Source organism: Epargyreus clarus, unplaced genomic scaffold (genome assembly GCF_041222505.1).
Source record: "Epargyreus clarus isolate Ecla_fem2 unplaced genomic scaffold, WU_Ecla_fem_2.2 ptg000012l, whole genome shotgun sequence".
NCBI classification, from domain to species: domain Eukaryota; kingdom Metazoa; phylum Arthropoda; class Insecta; order Lepidoptera; family Hesperiidae; genus Epargyreus; species Epargyreus clarus.
Window position 1 is genome coordinate 4,379,123 of NW_027332220.1, and position 23,573 is coordinate 4,402,695.

General features: G+C 33.3%; 2 protein-coding genes across 2 annotated transcripts; one reads left to right on the forward strand and one right to left on the reverse strand.

The window, feature by feature from the left end:
• Positions 1-422: 422 nt before the first annotated feature.
• On the forward strand, positions 423-9,544 carry Ogg1 (8-oxoguanine DNA glycosylase). Its single transcript, XM_073078187.1, has 7 exons — positions 423-476; positions 6,070-6,229; positions 6,316-6,660; positions 7,379-7,490; positions 8,233-8,403; positions 8,714-8,908; positions 9,393-9,544. The coding sequence occupies exons 2-7, from the start codon at positions 6,153-6,155 to the stop codon at positions 9,480-9,482; spliced, it is 990 nt and encodes a 329-aa protein (XP_072934288.1). The 5' UTR covers positions 423-476; positions 6,070-6,152; the 3' UTR covers positions 9,483-9,544.
• A 903-nt stretch (positions 9,545-10,447) lies between these two features.
• Positions 10,448-19,374, reverse strand: RhoGAP5A (Rho GTPase activating protein at 5A). Its single transcript, XM_073078186.1, has 8 exons — positions 19,209-19,374; positions 18,924-19,125; positions 17,891-18,121; positions 15,252-15,487; positions 14,388-14,639; positions 13,574-13,705; positions 12,926-13,031; positions 10,448-12,528 (listed from the first exon to the last, which is right to left on the reverse strand). Exons 1-8 carry the CDS (start codon positions 19,240-19,242, stop codon positions 12,360-12,362), a joined length of 1,362 nt encoding a protein of 453 aa, XP_072934287.1. The 5' UTR covers positions 19,243-19,374; the 3' UTR covers positions 10,448-12,359.
• Between the last annotated feature and the right edge of the window lie 4,199 nt (positions 19,375-23,573).

The following is a 23,573-nucleotide window of genomic DNA, read 5'->3' on the forward strand; positions in this document are numbered from 1 at the left end:
TAGGGATGAGATTCTTTACGAAAACGATCTATTTTTAAATCGATTCGAATCTGATAAATCGATTCACACAAAATAGAGGCCTAAAATATTGATTTTCCAAAAAGCGCTCTTTGTAGTTATTTCAATACAATTACAAACTAAACGATATAAATTAAAAAGGCTACTGTAATAAACGATCTTTTATAGTTTTTAAATAATTAAGTTGTTTTTTTACAATTACATCATAATATAAGGATCTATATTATAGATATTTGTACTGTGATTACATTGAAGTAATTGTAAATAATTTTATATTATAGTTGTTAATTTGTTATCGAAACAGAAACAATCTATCGATCAATCGATCCAGTACTAAATATCGATTAGACTCCATTTTTTGGTAAAATCGATCTCAGATTGCATCCCTAATTGACAGTTGACACAAGTCAAATGACAAAATGACATCAACAAAGCCAAGCGGCAAAACAAAACTATACAAGTATACACCAGAGAAAAAGCGCGGGAAATCTTGAAGACGGCGGGAGCATTTTCTAGCAGAAATTTTAAATTTTAAACATTGATCAGTGGAGTTTGTAAAATTATCTTTCTTAACTACTTCTATTAGCCTATTAGTTTCTTTTATTTCATTATATTTCTTGGTAAGATTTTACATTATTTAGTTTCTTCATATTTTTATTTACTATGGACGAACCCCCGGACCCCGGGGGTTCAGTTCCTCCGGTTGCATGTAATATTACAATTTCCAACAATGATTCTAGTGTAGATACAGATGCCTCCATAAATGTAAGCTATCGCAAGCGTCCGAAACATAAGAAAATTTGTAAAAATTGTAATAAAAAAAGGAAAAGCAGTCATTCACAATCACATACAAAGAACGATTGTAACTGTGATAGTGATGAAAATTCATCACATCGTAACAAAACAGTTGAACCTGAATCTGGTACAATAGAAAAATCTGTAAATCCAAATCCTATACAGCCCACAACAATATATCGTGAAGTATTTTTAAATTCAGATATTTCACCATACATAGTTCATGTGCAACGTAATCTTCTGTCCCCTAATGATCCAACTACTTTTCATCCCGTTTCATTTGGAAGGTTCCTTCAAAAATTCTCCTTTAGAAATATTATCAATGGCAGCATTAAAAAGATTGGCAGGAACAAGATCTCCCTAGCATTCTCAAACCATGTTGATGCTAATACATTCCTACAACACTCCAGTTTAAATTCAAATAATTTAAAAGCTTTTATTCCAACATTTTGTATTACTAGAATGGGTTTGATTAGAGGTGTGCCAGTAGAATGGTCGCCTGAAGATATTAAAGAATCTATAACAGTACCATTTGGTTGTGGAGAAATAATAAGAATTAGACGTCTTAATTATAAGGTAATGGTTGATGGCTCTCCTGTGTGGAAACCTTCACAAACTGTTGTGTTAACTTTTGATGGTCAAATTTTACCAAAACATATTTATATATGTTATAATGCCCTTGCTGTTGAACTGTACACCTACCCTACCATCCAGTGTTATCAGTGTTGTAGGTATGGTCATACAAAGACCCAGTGTCGCTCCAAGCCACGCTGCTTTAAGTGCGGTGAAGGCCACACTGGTGATTCGTGTGATATTGAGGATGATTGTGCGCTATGTTGTTCATGTACTGGTGCTCATTTTGCAACTGACAAGTCTTGTCCCGAATTTGTTAGACAAAAACAAATAAAATTAACTATGGCTCAAAGTTGTATATCATATGCAGAAGCATCAAAATTGCATCCTCCTATCCCAAAGTCTTACTCAGATGCTTTAAAAACACCTCAGCAACAATATGTTATCCAGGATTCAAATAAGTTAAGTCATGCCAATCATTCAACTGTCCAACAAAATAGATCTTCATATAAGAAAACAGTATTTGTAAAACCTTGCTCCCCTCCTAAACAACAGAAAGGATATGATCAAGTTACACATCAATCTATGATTAGAGAATATGATATTCCATTGCCCAGTAATGGCAGTTTAATTAACACAAATGTAGATGTAAATAAACAAACAAATGTAAATGAAATAATAGTATCTTTAATAAATCTTTTGTTACAAAATAATATATGTTCACCGAACAACGCTGCTGCTCTGGTTGAAATTATGAAACAAATCACAATTGATAATGGATCACAAATCCAAAATCCTGCAGTGGAACTGCAGAAGCATAATAAGCAAGAAAACTGATCTTGCTTATTTAATTAATAAATATGACCCACTACTTATATCCCTTTCGGAGACATGGTTGTCTCCGGGTAGTTTCTTTAAAATACCTGGATACACATGTCTCCGAAAGGATAGATCAGATGGTTATGGTGGCATAGCCACCCTTGTCAAAAATTCTGTAAATTTCTCTTCTGTCTCTCTCCCTGTTAATGATGATATTCCAATTCTCGCAATATCTATAGATAATGTATGTTATGTGACAGTTTACATTGCTCATCCTTCCCTACTAGTATTTGATACAATTAAAGAAATATTGCCAACCCTGCCGCAACCAATTTTAATTTTAGGAGATTTTAACTGTCATCACCAAACATGGGGCAGCGCCATAAATAACTATTACGGCGAACAAATGTTAGAAATAATAGACAGTAATAATTTGTGTATTTTAAATACAGGTAAGCCTACACGCCGTACTAGTCCCGTTGAGAATATAAGTGCTGTTGATTTGTCCATATGTTCACCTAACCTTGCCTCGGTATTATCCTGGGATACACTTCCTCTTACATACGGCAGTGATCATTATCCAATTTTAATAAACATGCATTCACCGTTTAGCCATAACTTGTCACAAAAACATATGATTCGGCCCAGATATAGATTAAATAAAACAAATTTGGCAGATTATCAAAATTATACAGATTCTAAATTCACGTTACTTCCTAAAGTATGTTATAATAACGAACCTCTTTGCAATGATGCTTTTGTAAGCACGTTGCAAGGGGCAGCTAATAAAATATTTCCCGAACGAAATGTCATTACAAAAAATTGCCAAATTTCATCTCCACCATGGTGGGATGAAGAATGTACGGAGGCCGTTAAAAAGCGAAAAGAGGCTGAAAAGCAATATAGCTGTGAAATGACACCTGAGAACTTCAAAATATTATCTGAAACTATTAATAATACACATAAATTTTTGAAAAAGAAAAAGTCTAACGGTTGGAGAACATTCTGCTCATTAGTTTCACCCGACACCCGATCTTCAGTTGTTTGGAAAAATATTAAACGATTCCGTTCAGTCTACAAAGAATCCAATTTCACTTATCTTTCGACAACACTTGCTTTTAATTTTATGGACAAGTTAGCTCCACCTTATGCCCCTGAAAAAGCGGAATGTTTTCAACATCTTAATAGTTCAATCGATGGACAAATCGGTCTTAATTCCCCATTTACAATGTCTGAATTAAATAATGTTTTATCAAATCTTAAGGATTCTGCCCCGGGTGAAGATCTTATACCCTATTCTTTTATTGTAAATCTTAATGAATCTATGCGTAGTTATTATTTAGATATAGTTAATTCTGTAATGTTATCAGGCACAATTCCTCCTTTATGGAAGTCACAGATAATTATTCCTATATTGAAACCGGGCAAACCCCCTGAACAACCTACATCATATAGACCTATAGCCTTATCATCCGTTTTAGCAAAAATAGCTGAACATTTAATAAAAAATCGTTTAGAATGGTTCATTGAACATAATAACTTCATTTCAAGCATTCAATTTGGTTTCAGAAAAGGTAAAAGTACATTAGATAGCATTGCTATATTTTGTACCGATATTCGACTTGCATTCACAAATAGTGAGTCACTTGTAGCTGTATTTTTAGACATTCAATCTGCATACGATAGTGTCCTTCTTCCAGTGTTACGCCAAAAGATGAATAATTTGGGTCTTCCGGAGATGCTCACAAACTTTGTTTCAAACCTCCTCACTGAGAGGAAAATTAAATTGTTTGTTAATGACGGCACCTGTATTGAGAGACTTGTGTGGAAAGGACTCCCACAGGGGTCTGTTCTCAGTCCACTTTTGTACAATATTTATACATATGACATAGTACACTCCATCATAAGTCCCGTAAAAATGTTACAGTATGCAGATGATCTTCTTTTATACACCAATAATGCTTCAATTCCCATTGCTTGTGATTTACTTTCACATTCACTGGATTCATTAAAGTCTTGGTTAGTTTTAAATGGTTTAGATATATCTGCCCCCAAAAGTACTACAGTCATTTTTTCTAGAAAACGAAGCATCCCTGCGGTAAAAATTTTTTTTGACAACAATGAAATCCCGATAAAGTCAGAAACCAAATTTCTTGGTTTAGTTTTAGATTCGAAGCTTACTGGTCTTCCACACTGTGAATATATTGCTTCTAAGTGTGAACGTAATATTAATATTTTAAGGTGTCTCACGGGAGTTTGGTGGGGCGCTCACCCTTATTCATTAAAGCTATTATATAATGCATTAATTAGAAGCGTCCTTGACTATGGTACATTTCTATTAGAGCCTGGATGTTTACACGGTTGGAAAAAATTAGACAATATTCAATCAAAATGTCTGAGATTAATAACAGGTTGTATGAAGTCGAGTCCAATAAACGCCTTACAAGTTGAATGTAATGATCCTCCTCTGCGTTTAAGACGTCAGTACTTATCAGATCGTTTCATATTTAGATCTTTACAGTTTTCTGAACATCCCTTATTTCCTATATTACAAATTTTGTCACAAAATGTTCATAAATCAACTTTTTGGAAACATAAAACCTGTATTGTTAATAGTTATCAAAAATTTAAATCTTTATCATCTCCAACATTCCGGTCAGTTACTTTACCTGTTTATAAATACGACTATAAGTGTATAACCATATCTCCAAATATATGTTCCAGTATTGGTGTAAATAAATACAGTAAAGAAATAGATAAACAAATTAATAACGTTCTGGCAACTAGTTGGAATGGCTGGCATTCTATTTATACGGATGCATCAAAAAAGTCAAACGCTGGATGCGTGGGTGTGGGTGTGTATCATCAGCAGTATGAGATTGTACAGAAAGTTAAATTACCACCAGAATCTTCTGTTTTTACAGGCGAGTGTTTCGGTTTATTGAAGGCTTTGGAGTATGTATTACTCATGAAATTAAGGAGAGCCGTCATATTTACTGATTCTTTAAGTTCTTTACAAGCTTTAGCTAAATTTCCACTTAAAGCTAAAAATTGTCCTCCAATTATGGAAATTAGAAAATTACTTTTAAATTGTTCCATTAATCATATTGAGGTATCATTTGCATGGATACCTAGTCATTGCGGCATCAAAGGAAATGTTAGGGCTGACGAGATTGCGACTGATGCTATAGAATGTGGTGATATTTGTCCATACATCAATTATACTTATGATTTACTCACCTTGCCTAAGGTTTACCTTCGAGAATCATGGAATGAAATTTGGTTTCAAACTTGTAAATTTAAAGGTAGATTTTATGCACTTATTCAACCTAACATTCCAGCTAAACCATGGTTCTCTAGGGTTAAACTTGGTAAAAAAGTTACATCTATTTTGATACGTTCACGACTGGGTCATGTCTGTTCTCCCAAACATCTAGCTAGAATTAGTATTGTTAATAACGCAATGTGTCCTTGTGGTGTTGATGAGGGGGATTTAAATCATATATTTTTTGCTTGTCCACTTTATGACCGCTCTTCCTTGTTGCAAAGCCTTATTTCTCTCCGTGTTCCTTTTCCTCTTTGTATTACTACCCTATTAATATTTGATAATCCACAAATATATTCAATCTTAGCATCTTATTTATCTACAAACAATATCAACCTTTGATAATTACTTAATACTTATATTCCTTTCCTATTTATCTATATTTTCCTAAACTTCCCTGATCCTTGTCCTTTTCCAAATTAATCGATCTTTACTTTTTTATATTTTGAATTTCCCCGTTTTTAAACGTACATCAACTTGACATTGGCAAAATGGTCATAAGACCGAGAAGCCATCGCAAAAACAAAAAAAAAAAAAAAAAGTATACACCAATTTTAACTAAATAACAATAGCGAGAAAAGTTCGCGGCCTGCTTTAATATTTTTGTTTTGATAATTTAAAAATGACCTGGAAGAAATTATTGTTCAACAAAAAAGAATTACAGTTGATCGGTACTCTTAACGGTGGTCAAAGCTTTAGGTAAAGATCAACGAACTATAATTTAAAACTGCGATATTTGAATTTTTGTGATAAATTTTGGATTAATCTAACCACTGCTTTTTTAGATGGATGCATAACAAAGACTCGGGTGAATGGACCGGCGTATTTTCAAAAACTGTGTGGAAATTGAAGGAGGGCGATGATTATTTACAATACAAAGTTGTAGGTTCTTTAATAAAAAGTCCCAGTGGAAATGAGCAAAATGAAAAAGATAATGATGTATTTGGAAATTTACTACAAAACTACTTTAGATTAGATATGAATTTAGGTGATTATTACAAGAAGTGGTCGGAGAGTGATGAGTTATTCAAAAGAGCATGCGAACAGTTCTATGGTATACGGATGCTGAATCAAGAGCCTGTGGAGAATCTCTTCTCATTCATTTGTAGTCAAAATAACCACATATCCAGGTAATAATATGTTTTATGATAAGGTAAAGTAGGTAAGAGAGAAATACTGGTATAAATAATTCTCACATACAATTTGGGTGAGGCTGACTAAAATTGGGACTCCAACTTATCTGAAGTTGATTACCAAAGCTGAATAGACATTTGTTACTTCTACTTCATTAAAAACCAAAAAAAAATTTTTTTTTTTATAATATAAGAGTAGCAGACGAGCATACAGTCCACCTGATGGCAAGTGGCTACTGCCGCCCATGGACATCTGTAATCAACCCCAGATAGGATTACATATTCCTACTTGAGGTGGGCCACAGAAGCGCTGCAACCCTGAGGACTAAGCTGGAACACCTCAGAAAAAGTTTGTCTCCCTTACCACACCCTTCAAATCGGAACACAGCAGCGCCTAATACTGCAGCGCCTAACACTGCTGTTAGGCGCTGCTGTGATCCGATTAGATAGAAATAGGTGTGACGGTGGTGCTGCTGGAGTCGAACCACAAAGGGTTCTACCACCTTCCCAATATATACTCACTGTAGCAAGATAATTAATAGCTGTCATTTTAGAATTACTTAAGAACTAAAGGAAGTGAAGGGTTTTTGGTTTGCTTATATTTTTGGAGGGGGAGGAAGAGTTTTGCTTTTGCTGACAATGATAAGGGATTCAAGAATTACAAAAATTATGCTTACATACAGGATCCCTAAAAAAATAAAAATTACTTTTGCAGGATATCAAGTATGGTAGAAAAATTATGCACATATTATGGTGAAGAAATATGCAATCATGATGGAGTTACTTATTATTCATTCCCTGAAGTAGAGAAATTAGCACAGCCTAAGGTACGTAAATAAAAACTTACTTATAAATACCATGTTTTTTTAGGGTTCATACCTATTTCTAAGGCTCCACTATGTGTTTGTCTGTCACATAGCTATATCTCTTAAATCGTAATGGATAGAAAGTTAAAATTTTTATAGTGCGTTTTCTTCTAACACTGCTATTAAAACAAATACTAAAAATAATAAAAATTAAATGAAAATTTGGTGGTATTGAACCTTCCCTGTGCGAGTTCAACTAGCATTTGGTCAATTATTTGAAAATGTTTAATGTAGCAACATGGATGTACTTACCAGTATTATGGTGTTTCACCATGTTCATGGCATGGCCCATTGCCGGCACATATACGTAAATGTCTGATTTCCACAATAATTTAATTTTAAAATCAAATTTTGCTAACTAGTATGGGCCACAATATGTAAATAAAATGATACTTTATACAATGAACACTCCAGTTGAATTGACCAGCGAAAACTGACTTATTTATAATTATTTTCCTACCCACATCTTTTGACAATCACTATTTATACTAAATATTAATACATAACAATCTATAAAAAATGTTTATATGTAACATTGTGACTTATTTTAAAAATATTAATGCCTTAATTTTTACTTATTGCTTTATTAATATAAATATAATATTTCTTATTACAAAACAAAACCAAAACCATGTTAGCTTCGTAATTCTTGATATATATTATTAATGAATAAAAAGCGTGTTAATAAGTAATTAAAAAACAGGTGGAGCGGGAGTTGAGAGACCTAGGGTTTGGGTATAGGGCTAAATTCATTCAGAAATCAGCCGCACAAATTGTTGAATGGGGTGGTGTAGACTGGTTCAATAGCTTGAAAGACATGAAGTACCAAAATGCCAGGGCAGAGCTGATGAAACTTTTTGGCATAGGTCCTAAGGTAAGATTTTTGGATATATGTTTTAGGTGCATTTGGGAAAATGATAGAAAATCTTATGACGAAATCCATGTAGAATAAGTTCTAATTGAAACCAATCATAAATGCTACACCTGAGGATGCAAAGGTTGTCGCCAAATATGAAAGTTAGGAAGTAATCAAGATATTTCACAGAAAAGAAGAACTGCTTCGAACCTTTCAAGAAATGGGTGTAGTAATATTGTTTATTGTCTCCTATGACATACTAACAGAGCCCATGGGCACTTGCAACCATGAGTTCAGCTATCCATTTAATCTATGTAACAATTTTCAGGTAGCCGATTGTATTTGTCTAATGTCCTTGAATCATCTAGAAGCTCTTCCAGTAGATACTCATGTATACCAAATAGCAACACAGAATTATCTGCCACATCTGAAAGAAAAGAAGAATATCTCGGAAAAGACATATGCAGAAATCGGAAATCACTTTAGAAGTCTATATGGAGATTTAGCCGGGTGGGCACATACAGTATGTATTCATTGCCATAATATATATTTCTTGTCGTCTTCAACCCTTTACTGTTCCACTGCTGGGCATGAGTCTCGAAGTGAGAAGAGTTTAGGCCAGGTGTGAATTTGTAGACATCACACAACTAAGAACTTTTATTGTAAAGGTCAGAGACCTTTACAAAAAGACCTTTACAGAGCATGTAAGTTTCCTTACGAAGTTTTACTTCAGGTGCGTACCTGGGGTTCGATCTTTGAACCTCCAATTGAAAGGTCGAGTTTCTTGGCTTATTATTTGTGCAACAGTATATCTATGAATATATATAATTTACTTAAGGAACTCTTTGTGGCTCGACTTTGGAAGCGCCACAGCTATATTGATTATTTCCTTGTAACTGTGTAACGCATAATTCTATCTTCCATTGATTATATTCCCATTTATAATATGTATGTAGCAATTCCCTATATTCTGTTATAATTTTTTTAGTATTATATTTCTTTTCCAGGTCCTCTTCTGTGCGGACTTACAGAAATTCCGACAAAATGTTATTGAAGACCCAGATAAAAAGAAAGTCAGAAAGAAAAGAAAACATTGATATATCTCTGTATATGCTAAGTTTTAATACAGTTGTGATATTAAATAAGACTCAAAAATTGATGTGTAATTTATTTAAGATACAATATCAGTCATGTATAATTACAAACGTATGAAAGGGCTATTCAGCTAGATTAGCTTAAATTTTATTATAAAAATTTGACCACAAGAAAGTATACAAAATTGTGTAATGTTCCTTTTTTACAGGCATTGAGCATGTTGGACATTAATATTTTTCTATACAATATGCCGGTTGATATAAATACGAGTATCCAAACTGCTAGTCCGCTTTGAAGTTGTCGCGAGCAGGTGTAGTCATACAATCTGCTGTGGCGATTCGATTTATTTCTATATTCAGAGCGGACTAGCAGTTTTACGCGGACTATACGTTAATACGTGTGGTTCATACACATTGTGTAATAAATTGTCTGCCACGGCACGTGCCTGACGCGCTCGATGTCTATAGATATCAAACAAACAAACCATATAATAATATATAATATATATATAAACAAACAATATAAGCAGTAAACCATATTGGAACTAGTTTAAAAATCATAAGACATCTAAAAATGAGAGGTCAATTGCCTTACATAACAAATATTTTGTTGCTGGGAGATTCGTCGTATTTCGTCTTACTGTGTTGTAAATTCGACGAAAAATTACTTTATACTAAAAACTGTAAACATGTCAAAATATCTATACTAATTAATCCAAAAGGAACAAAGGATTATTTTCTATAACAAGACGCAAATTTTGTATTATTCTATGAATTGTTAAAAAAAATCCTAAACACTGAAAATAAGGTTATAATTTACATATTCGTATACATTTAAATGCCAGCATTACACCCAAATATACTGTAATAAGTTACGAAAATCCATAATAGATCCTCTGTACTACATCTCTTTTTAATGCCGTATTTTTGTTATGTTTTCTGTGTACACAAATTTGTAAATAAATAAATAAATATTTATTTTTCAATATTAAATTATTGAGGACATAAATAAATTACAGACTACTCGACTACACTCACATAAATTGGTATATTACTTTTTGTTAAAGATAGATTCATAATTTTCAATAAATTATATTTAATAATCTTATGTAAAACGCGAACAAAGTGAAAAATAGATTTACCACAGGCCAAGTAAATAAATGGACTCCTAATATCTACAATTATTTTGCACAACTTGAGACATGTCTGATAAATATTGTATAATAAGATTAGTTCAAGAAAACCAATTTACAAAAGATCTATTAGCCTTTAGAAAGAGGGAACTAAGAGTCCATTCAGTTATTCATCTGCGGGATTAATATGTATTCCGCTCTATTTAATGCCGCGTCCGCACTCTTGACACTTCCCGTAAACTCCAAACCTCTACAAATATCTGATTTAGGGGAAAAAACTGAGCTATAAACTAGCAAACCTACATAAACAACGTCAAACAATCTATCCACACATTTGAATTTGTGACAGTTTGTTAATAACAAGCGTGTAGGTGCGACATTAAAGTATTTTTTACTTCCACACAAACAGCCAACTTACTCTAACACAACCTGGAATGGTTACAAAAGAAATATCTTTTAGAAAGACCAATTTTTCCAATATCACAATTTCGATTAAGAACTTAAATTATTATTGCACTACGTAAAGTACATAATTACATAAAATACCTATATTATGAGATTTTACACAATACAACAATTACGTTATTATTATGTAAAATTGGCAACTTGTAAAATTTCACAGGGTTTATTCTTTTGTATTATAATTTATTACATATTTTCTTCAGCATTTTTGAGTTTGTTCGAAATGGTAGAACTTAAGGTGTAAGTGAACCATATGGTTTCGGCTGGGTAGGTACTACCGCCACACTTATTTCTAGCGTGAAGATCTTACTTACATATGAGAGGACCATTTTAATCCTCATTTTAGTTCTCAGGAATGGCAATGCACAATATGTAATTGTCTTCATGTCTAACCTATTTTCTGTCACCAGCTTCTGACAGACGTCCATGGTCGGAAGTAACCCCTTACCATCAGGATGATTACTTATTTGTGTACGGTTTATTTTAACGTAACAAAAAAACCTTTGTAATTCAACTATGATACGATACCATGATAATGAACACACCTCATAGTGAATCAGGTAAGTCTTCAGCGGTACATGAAATCCAGTTATTATTAAGAGAGCTTAGTATTATCTTTTAGAATAACAGAAAACATTACTTATTTCAAGTTTTTCAAACCCAATAAATTATAAGTATCTATAACTTAATATGGGTCCCTAAGTACACGAACCACTTTTAACAATAAGATCTATAAAATATATCAGTCCGATAACTTAAACTTAAATATAGAAATCATAATTTAATACCAATTCTGTACTTATATATTAACTAAATAGAAAGAACATAAATATGGGTAACTTACTACAAATAGTGCTACATTATGGTATTTTACTAAAGTAAGTTTTAAGTGTTTATATATATTAATATTATAGTTTTAATTAATTTATATATTAATAAAAATTAATAATTGACCTAAAATATATAAGTTGATCTTGAAATTGCGACACAAATATTTTAGAGATGAAAACTTCAGATCGAATTTCATAAATTTAAGGCATATACCTATTTGTATGTTTCTCTTCGTAGCATTTGAACGGAATATGTTTACTTTTAACTTTATTGAGTTGAAAGGATTATTGATTGTTGTTACCTATAATAAATTAAAGAAAAAACTGTTTCGCTGTTTGAAGATTATCAACTCTTATGTAGTTAGTTGGGGATTCTCAAACTATACTTAATCTCTCACACAGTAAATAATATTTTGAATTGTCATTTAACGATAGCATAATACTATTGCATCAAATCATTTGTTTCCATAGTAAATCTGCGGGCAGTACTCAATCAGTACTTGCAGCGCTCTGATCTCGCAGGCCAGGTTGGTGATGGCGGGCGGCGTGGCCACCAGCGTCGGCGCGAACACCGTGCTCAGATTGTATGGGCTCATTTTGTTCAACTCTGCTTGTTGGGATACTCTGAAAAATAAATTTGGGACATAAAGAAAGGGCTTGAATGTAAAGCCATCGTCATCATTATCAGTAAAAGACACAGTTCTTCTCATAAATCGAGAAGGCCTTAGGAGTTCTGGCCATAATTCACCACATTGGTTGAGTGTCAGTAAGAATGCTTGCTGATTATTATTAATAAATTTAACTAGACCACTGTAGGGGCCCGTCAAGATATTTGACAATATAATAATACGATGGAATTAAAAAATAAAGGAATTAAACCAATGACTGCCACGAAAAAAAAAAATTACAATGGTGATAAAGTTGCTATTAGATAAGCAGTATTTTTAAAATATGGCAATTGAGAATTTATGTGTCTAAGGAACAAAATCTTATGTAATATTTTGTAAAACGATTTCCAAACCTGTGCAGATGTTGCACCATGTACTGGAGACAGTTGAAATGCGCCGGCGGTAACGAATCCAGGCACTCCCGCAACATTGTCACTTGTACTGCCGTCGTCTTCATTTCTGGGAATTAAAGGAATATGGTATGTAAAAAATGCTCCGGACACCGTTTTTGGTATGGGGATCAGGCGCGATCGCAGTTTTAAATGTATATTATAGTACTTATTGTAAAGTCCGGCATATCCTCCCCGCTATCTCCGAAGTAGAGAGGAATCCATTCACGGATTCCCCATGAAAAAAACTGACTAAGTGCGAGTCGAACTCGACGGTTTTTGTAGGAGAGAGGGGGTCATGACGCCTGTGACAACCCCAGATAGGATTATATATTCCTATCTGGTACCCCATAGGACTAAGCTGGAACACCTCGGAAAAGTATGTCTCCCTTACCTCAAACCATAACACAGCTACTATTATTAGATGTAGATACCACTAATAGGCCCCAGTGAGAGCCTGAGAAATAAGTTAAAATCGATTATAAGATTAAAAGTATATCTCCCTCGCCACACTTTAAATCCAGAAGTTCAACCAGAGTTCCACCACTAACACATTTTTGTAGCACATTTAGTGGAGTGTTCTCTACTATGTAAATAATTAACACAACTTACGTATAGCGCTGACGAGTTTCGGATGCACCTCGTACGTAATCAACGGCACTGGTAACAACCTGAGGTATAATTTTAAGGTGCCCGCTACCACATTTATGTTACTGTATACACTCAGATCCGCCGCCTCGCCGTCTAGAAAACAATACAATAAACTTGTATTAATTTTGTACTGAGAAACATATTAACAATAATCTATGTATAAGGTTCAATATAAAGAATTTTATCCAGACAATTTTTACAGGAGAGAACAAAAAGAGATATAAATAGGCGAGTAAATTAAGATCAATGTGTAGATCCATTATGAGTTTTTGTGCAAAGAGTTTAATCCCCGAGCCAACTATGTATCTAAGTGATAAAATTAGTCTGCAAAATTTCTACAAGGCACATGTAAACAAGCCTTAACAGAATTGGAATCCTACATATATCTGTATCACATGACACTACAGATTTTTGGAGCCTTCAAAAATGAACTTAGCACTTGACATTGCTTTTGTGATGCTATAACTGTAGTCCCTTTGCGAATGAACCACAAAATATTCCTTTAAATAATTAACATTTTTTTATAACATAGGAGTAGCAAAAGAGCATGCAGTCCACCTGATGGTAAGTGGCTACTGCCGCCCATGGACATCTGTAATCAACCCCAGATAGGATTAGATTCCTACCTGAGGGCGGCCACAGATGCGCCGCTACCTCTGAGAGCTAAGCTGGAACCCCTCGGTCTAGGTGTGGCGGTGGTGCCGTCGGAGTTGAACTACAAAGGGTTCTACCACCTTCAAATTATCAATTTGATAAATGATTCAAGTTGACATACCTCTATCAAAAGCCATCTTCAGCGCCTCAATTTCATCAGCGAATCCGGACACCCTGTAAATGCCCTCAGAGTCCATCCCCCTTGCCTCGATCTCATTCACACACTTCTTCACAACGAAGGGCAGTGTACTAGAATGGGCATTCAATAATGTCGTTAGGTCTATACCAAATACACCTCGTAGTTTCTTCAGATCTGGCACGCAATGGTTTGGCACTCGCTCTGAACATTTTGAATGTGCTATGAACCCGCAGTCTGGAATTTAAATTCATAATTGAGTAAAATAAATATTGTATTATATGCATTCTTCATGATTAGTACAGAAAAATGTTTATTGATGTTAAAACAACGCCAAAACACCCAAACAATAAAAATATTCAATTTACATCGTTTAGATTTGATATGAATATCTACAGTTGATTGATATCAAACAATAATTATTAATTGTCGTTTGACAAATGTTTCATAATCGTTTGACATTCAATCAACATCAATCAATGATGAAATCAATGGATATTGACAAGCAATTTTATTAATCTTGTTGGTAATCAATTTAAATCGGCTGACAATTATCCTCCATGATTACTAACATTTTATAAATATCAAATGTAAAACAATAAATCATTCGATCGATTATAATTGTTTGACAAGCAATCAACATAAGTCAACGACGATATCGATCAATCAAATCACCAATTTTTGTGTCGTGATGAAGCTCACGTTCGATATTGATCATTGGTCAAATATCGATTTTTATCGAGAAAACCGAACTAATTAAATTGTTCGTATAACGAGTTAATATTAGAAGTTAAAAATATTTTCAGAAGTATGTTAGTACAACAATTAATACAATAATTAATTGATTACCTTCACATTTCACCCCTTGCGCAGTGAAACCCCAAAGGAAGTTAGCACAGAGCTCACACCAGTTTAAGCCCTTAAATGTATGGACCTTGAAGCTATGTGACTTATGGTATTTATAAAGAAGTGGATTATCCCCAATGGTAGGCGAGAGGTCCAGAAGGGGTTTCTTTCCACCTTTTATGTCCGGACCAGTTTTAGATTCGAGTCTGTTAAATGTAGGGCTTGTTTTTAGTGAGGGCCTATAAGAATGAAATGAATGGTTCATTAAAAATGAATATTAAAGTCTTCGTTTAGTATAGTCCGCGTAAAACTGCTAGTCCGCTCTGAATATAGAAATCAATCGCGTATCCATAGCATTATTTATGACTACACCTGCTCGTAAACTTCACAACTTCAAAGCGGACTATTAGTTTGGCGTGGACTATAACAAATTAATTTTGGAAGAAAAAATATCCCATTCTAACATACAAACATTATTAGGTCTCTTGATATGATATGTCACACAAGACAACAGATCCAATATACACCATCAATAGATACTAGTCACAATATACCTACACCACCAAATTCTAATGTGAAGCAATTTGCACTTCGGTGGAAGGGTATATGTGCCAAGTGACTTAAATATGAGACGACAATTTTAGTCTTTATGATAATGCATCTTTGAACGGTGTCAGGTGGAACATTAGCTATATGGAGTTGGTAACAGATGTCCATGGGCAGCATGACCATCAACCCTCTGACTCGTTCGACTGGTTCTCTGGTTCGACTCCGGCCGCACCACCGCCACACCTATTTCTGCCTCATAACAGCAGTGTCAAACATTGCTGTGTTCTGGTTTGAAGGTTGGGATAAGGGAGACATACTTTTCCGAGGCGTTCCAGCTTAGTTCCTCAGGAGAAGCGGCGCATCTGTGGCCGACCTCAGGTAGGAATATCTAACCCTATCCGGGGTTGATTACAATGTCCATGGGCGGCAGTAGCCACTTACCATCAGATTAACTGCATGCTCATCTGCTACTATATTATATTTAATAAAAAATATATATTATAAAAAATAAAAAATAAATTATAAAAAGAAAATAAAGAGTAGTAGACTCCATGCTCATTTGTTACATCAATGTTATAAAAAGGGATTATTTTTTTATTTGATGTACTATTTCTATAAATTGATATTATGTCATAAATGATTAGCTTAACCAAAATTGTATAATTAATAATGATCTCAACTCAACAAACACATTACATTTAGTAAGGTTCTTTCCTCTATCCTTTAAAATACTAATTTAAAAACCATAACTTCACTCTATTTAAAATACATACAAAAATAAAATATATACTTATGAAAAGTATGAGATTAGTTAGCATTTTTTCGGATTGGAGAACTAGTAGAAAAAGACTTATTATTGTAATATGAGTAATGAGTAACATTACATTATTTCTTTACTAAAATAAAAACATATGTTTTGTAATGACTGGATTGAAGTAAGCTTCTAAATTAGATGTGATTTAGCAGCTACATTGTTTAATGTATAGTTGATATAGTTTTTGGAACTAAAAAATTGGAAAGCAAGGTAACAATAGAATGGCAATATGATTTTAAAGGTACATACCTCCTCCAAATAATTTTAATTTTTCTAAGTCTCCACATGACACAATGTAATAAAAAATATGTACAATAACACTATATGTCAAATAACTTATGTTTCTACAACATACTACTGACTGAAAATAAATTGTAATTCAATATTATGTAATATTTTCCGTATTTGTCCTGAATACAAAGGAAAACAAATTCAAAATGTTTTAATTAAATTTATGGTTCATCTGAGCATTAACCTTGCCCTTGTATTCTGAAATCTTTAAAATGCTACATAAAATTATTACAAAATAAACTGTACAATAACCACGCAAAAGTCATTGTTCAATTGTAATATACTGTCATAGAAACAAGATATCTAATTATATTTAGTTTGTGGTTTAAGGAAACCTAAATATATAACATAAATTTTTAATCATAATACCATCCAATAATAACTATGTTCTGTACAGATAAAATTGGAGGAAAAATTTTAATTAACTTAGCTAATTAAGCTGCTCTGGCCTAGTCTGATATTATCAGGATACCACTAAAGTACTGTTACCATTTACATGGGATAAAATTATAATAAATCAACCTTACATCGAAATGTAATGTTGAGAAAATTTTTAAGGAAAACCATCAATATGGAACATAAATTTTATCCAATCTTATCCCAAAGTCAGCCACTATTGCCGACGGACTGCAGGTAATAATTGCTTGCTAACCTTAGAAATTGTTTGCAGCCTAACCCTTTTTTGTTAGTGATTGACAGCATTCTATTTTTACAGGTATATTATAACTGACATTAACATTTAATTATATAGTTTTGTTAAATAATAAAGATTAAAGGGTCAATACCCTAAGGCTTAGAACACATGGCTCATTGTATTTGTGCGTTTAGACATAAATGTGGGATAACTGTTTTTCTTTTTTGCATGCATAAAATATGAAAACGTAGGTAAAAGATTGTTGTTATAAAAGGGATGTCGAGTCCACTATATTCAAAATAATATAATAGTCGCAATCACCCATGCATGAAACAAGTGAAAACATAAACTTACTGATGAATTTTGGTCAACGTATTAATCTTCCGCCTATTCAGTGTGACGTAAGGGCTCTCTGTGTAGCTGGCTCTCGAGTTGATCATGTCCAGGATATGGTGAGCACACAACTCCATGTGGCATGTGATCAGCCCATCTGCCACTAAGTCGTAGATGGTTTCATACCTCTTTTCCTTTATGTAGTGTGTGCCGTCGTAGTATAATTTATAATGATGTATTTTGTCATTGAATCTGTAAATGTATACATTGAGATATTAGTTAAAATAATTAATCTTTTTCATGTTATCTCAAAGGATGGTGTTGTAACATATTAAATTATATTTCTGATAAAAAAATATATGTAAAATTTTAGTTGGTAGAACCATTAATGGTTCGATTTTGGTAACACCAATGTTATCTATTTGTGCCAAGTAATAGCAACGTTAAGAGATTTGAAGGGTGTGGTAAGGGAAACAAAGTTATGTGAAGCTTTCCAAATTAGTCCCCAGGAATAGCAATGCTTCAGTTGCAAACCTCAGGTAGGAACTTAATCTTTTCGGACATTGATTACAGATGTATTTGTGTATAATAAAAATATGATTATTAAATGTGAAATATATGTTAAAAGAACAGTAATAGCTTGGTCTGGGGATTCATGGTTTTAATCTTAGGCACACATATCTGATGACGACACATTTAAAAATGTTGTTTGCTAATCAGAATTAAATTGTCTCAAATTTAATTATATATATGGTATATTAGAAATAGTGTTTCACTACTGTCTTGGTTTGAATAATTGTATGTAGTAGACTTTACCACAGGTACCAAAGGACTTTAGGTAGGGCTTCTATTTTATTTAGAGTTGCTCATTCATAGTTGTGGGTTACAATGACACTTTAACGTAAACTAATCTAATCCGGTTAAGTTATAATTTTGTGTTGGTTACTCATAACTATAACTCAAACTGACCACTTAACATCAAATGATATACTTATTTGATACCTGTTCAAAATGTACATTATATTATCCATTTCACGTAACTGTATAAAATTACCTCCACGTTAACGTATAGAAATCATTGTTTTCGTTTCCTTTTCGTATTAGAAAGGCGCCATTGGGTTCTTCCTCCAAGAGTAACGTCGCTTCCTTATGGCCCATGATACCGTGGTATTCCTTCCCGTAGAACTCTGGTTTATAGGTACAATTCTCACAAATTATCCGCTTCGGCACCGGAGCTTCCATTTGTATACGATAAACTAAAATATTTCAACACTCCATCATGATTTTTCGCTCGTAGAATACGGTCTTAAAACATATTAAATTTAAGTTTAATACTCACGCTCCGGTTTCCAAATGTTTTTCAAATTCTCCATTGTTTTTATTTTGAGGAAATTATGTCAAGGAAAACGAAATATTTACTGAAAATTGAAAAATTCAACGGGAGAAATCGTAACGTAAACATATGAGACGTCATTCATTCATAACAAATTAGTGATGTATTTGAGTGATCTGAGTCAGATGCTGGTATCCGTCAGATTATCTATAGCGATAGATAGAAAATCGATATGTTGAAAATCATTTTACTTTTCTTTTTCCTTATCATGTCTTTTTCCTTGATATCTTATAAACAATAATATTATAATATTATCTAGTATAATTGTTGTGGGGGATGACATGACAAGTTATACATCTACGATTAGATTAAATCGATTTTGAAATCGACTTTTTAGGGATTCCTTCTGAACATACCGGTATATAAAAATCGAATTTGATGTTCAAATGATGAACCTCGTATTTAATTGATACATATTGTGTAATAAAAATTACACTGATTTTTAATTTTAACTAAGATGTCACTGTCCTTGTGTTTGATTAATTTCATTTGCTTTGTCCGCATCCACATTCCACACTATCGGGACTAAACAAGACTATTCTTATTGAATCGCTTTTAATCCTACATATCTGTTTAATAAATTCTTAAGAGACTGATTTGTTCAAGGACTTGGTGTAAATTCCTTAGAACTAACCACGTTCCAAGTAACTGTTGCAATAATGCTTGTAGAAATGGATATCTCATGATAATTAACTTACCACATTTCCGGAAGTTGTATGAGAGGTCGATGCGGAAGTGTAGTAATTATACAGTTTATTTATCATCATTGTCCTGCCTAGAGAAGATAAATGTATGCTTGAAAACAAAGAGCCGATAAGAATAAAGGACGCAGGGGGCCGTCATTTTACAAATGACTTTTGAGTAGAGATAACATTACCTCCCGCTAGTTCGAAAGAGTTTTACAGTTCAATAAGCAACATTTGAATAGTGTAAGGGGGGTCTTGCCACATTTATCGACAACTAATTGGCTGGCATAGATTAGTAAAGATTAATCACTCCCAACAAGAAAATGTACCCAGTTTTGAGAATTGAAATAGTTCCGTAAAAAAGTTTTGCCACGTCTCCGTGCTAAAATGTCCCTAAAATATTTGAAATAATTATTTATTTATTACGTAAATTATGCAGTATTATTTATTTATTCGTAAATTTTCTCTAAAAATGTTTTTATGTGTCAAGAATTAAAAAAAAAGAACTTACTAAAATAAGCCGTTTGTGGCTTCATTCAATTTCAAGGTGGCGAAGTATCTTTACTAAACTATGTTGGCTGGTTAGACAATTTGAATGGTTTCCACTAGAGAGGCGCAAAAAAATTCAAAATCAACGGCTATCAGCTATTCTACTCGTAGCTAGCCAGCTACTTATTGCTTTTTTGCAAACCGTATTATATCACAATTTTACCAATAAACTTTCACTTAATTAATAATTACTATACCTATCCTTTCCTTTCTTGAAACAATTTTATTTGTTGTCAATATTTTTTTGAAATACTTACCGGATACATCTGTTTCTTTCATTCTAAAGTAATTATGGTTCTTCGTTACTTCAGGGCCTGCCGTCAAGAGTGAACTCCAGTGTAAATAAGAATATTGACGCATGACTCTTTATTTCGTACCGCGTTATGCGAATGAAATCGTACACAATCTTATGTCATAGACCAGAGATGATAAAACTTTTCTCGTAGACCTCTTACTATAGTTACTGTTTTCGGTAGACTCTCGCCTTTTAATAATACAACACACCTAATGTTATAGGTATAGACAAAGAGGTATAGGTATAAGATTATGATACTACAAAAATACATTGTTATACGACAAATTTAAATATTTTGGCAACTGTCGCAGTTTTTAGTGTTTCGTACCAAAAGGGTGAAAACGGAACCCTATTACTAAGACTGTCCGTCTGTCCATCTGTCCGTCTGTCACAGGACTATATCTCCGGAACCGTAATAAATAGACACATATTTTTTTTACAGAAAATACATAACGGTGGCCGTGGTAACAAATACTAAAATAAAATAAAGTTGAATATTAAAGGGGGTCTCCATACAACAAACCGGAATTTTTCGCCATTTTTCGATCTAACTGTTATTTTAATTATCCCATGATGTGCGAGGTATCTAAGCTGTATACGACGTCAAAACTAAGCTTCTAAGCTAAGCTTAATAAGTAAGATGTGCTATAATAATGAATATCTGAATTAGCTTTTAGTTTTGGTGAAATGAATTAGCTAGTTATCTACTGTAGCGACTTCCCGCTACTTGTCAAGAGAAGAAGGCGCTGCTGAATCACGCTATCGAAGTTTTCTAAACATCTTGCATATATACAAGCTCCGAACTAAGACTGTCGGAGCACGGCCGCTCCCCGGGCATGATCACCTAGCCCGGCGGGAGATGTCCCTTTGCCAAACTACTAATTATATTTAAAAGAACTTTTACATCTTTTTCTTCGTGGGTACCAAAGTTCAGTTAACGGTGTAGTGAGCGATTTTTCTATACCTACGTCACGTATACGTTACGTTAAATATACGTACGTAGATAACCAACTCATGCTAAGTTACTAGTTACTACCATAGGTTACAACATGCAGCGCCTCGAGCGAATCGTATAGGAACTAAAATTTGTGTTGTAGGTAAATGTAATGTAACGGAAATCGAGCTGTCGATTCGATTGATCCATTGCTCAGTTGAGAACTCTTACTCAGGTTATACCTATATCTGAACACTGTACATACAGGATTCGGTACCCATACCATGAGTTTTTACGTTTTGACAAATATGACTGTTTTGGTATTGGTTTACGTATTTGCCCATACAATTTCCAATCAGCGCCCCTAGCGCATTGTATCAGAACTATAGTATCAGTAACGTAACATTAAATGTCTAAATTGTCAAAATGGCGCTTTATGTTTTGTCTCTCTTTTTTGCAAACATGTGAAGCAGACAAAAAGACTTGAGGATTTACTTATTGTTACGTTAGCTCAGTCTACGTAAGCAAACGGAACAGAATAATGGATTGAGTAAACGTTACGTAAAATTGTGGGATGTTTTGAAAACTCATGGTAAGGGTACTGAACTAGTATGTCAAATTGTAGGGTCGGTAGGGGCGGCAAATAAAATAATAATACAAAGGGCTACGCGCCGTCACAACCGCAGAATGTTGCGCTCAAAAAACTTAAATAACAATTATGTTAACTGTGTGCATATTATATTTATAACACTACTTAAGTTTACAATGTTCATCTTTATGATGAACAAGAAACACTTATGATATCATAAAATATTCCCATAAAATGTAACGAACAAGATTTATGATGCAAAAAGCTAATTATAATATGGTCGTGATTGACGAAAAAAAACGTAATGTAAACTAAGGTAACTAAATCTAAAAGCCATATAAAATATTTAAAGCGTTTATTTACCGAAGCTTATATGTACTAATTCTGATTTTCTGGGAATAAAAGCCGGTACTAATACAGCAATTTTAAATATTTATAATCTATTCGCTTATATGTCCAAGGGTTATTATATACCTAGAAAATCTATAGTTTTATATCCATAAATTAACATAAATATGTATGGCATTCAGGTGCAGTAACTGAGTCGGCACTCGTCGCTGCGTTATCACCTTCTTACGCTGCGGTCATGGTATGAGCGGAAGCGGGTTACAGATAAACGCTTGACAAGGAACGAAGCTTTATTTTTTTTATTTTTTATGCTGTACATCATCATTACACCTATGTATGTATTTTTTGGTTAATTATTTTTTTTTTATTTTTTATGCTGTACATCATCATTACACCTATGTATGTATTTTTTGGTTAATTATTTTTTTTTATTTTTTAGGCTGTACATCATCGTTACACCTATGTATGTATTTTTTGGTTAATTATTTTTTTTTATTTTTTATGCTGTACATCATTATTACACCTATGTATGTCATTACACCTATTTTTTCGTTAATTACGTAACAAAAAGTGCAGCTCTCTAATTGAAGTGCTTGTTATGAGAACCAAATAAGGATGCTAAAATAGCTTTATACAATAAAAAGACACGACAAGGTGAGATTTAGAGATATTTAGAGATATTTTGAAAAAATCTAACTGGAATGATAGGACAATCCTTTCCTAATGTCGTATTATTTTAATTAATTCCATTGTTGTGGTTAACACACAATTTTTGTTAGCGTATCGATAGAGCTAATTAATACCCAAATAAAACCCATATAAGGGTAAAACACGTAAATACGTCATTATATTCTAACACAGTCATTAAAAATTGACGCCCTAGGAAGAAGAGACATAATTACGGCTATTC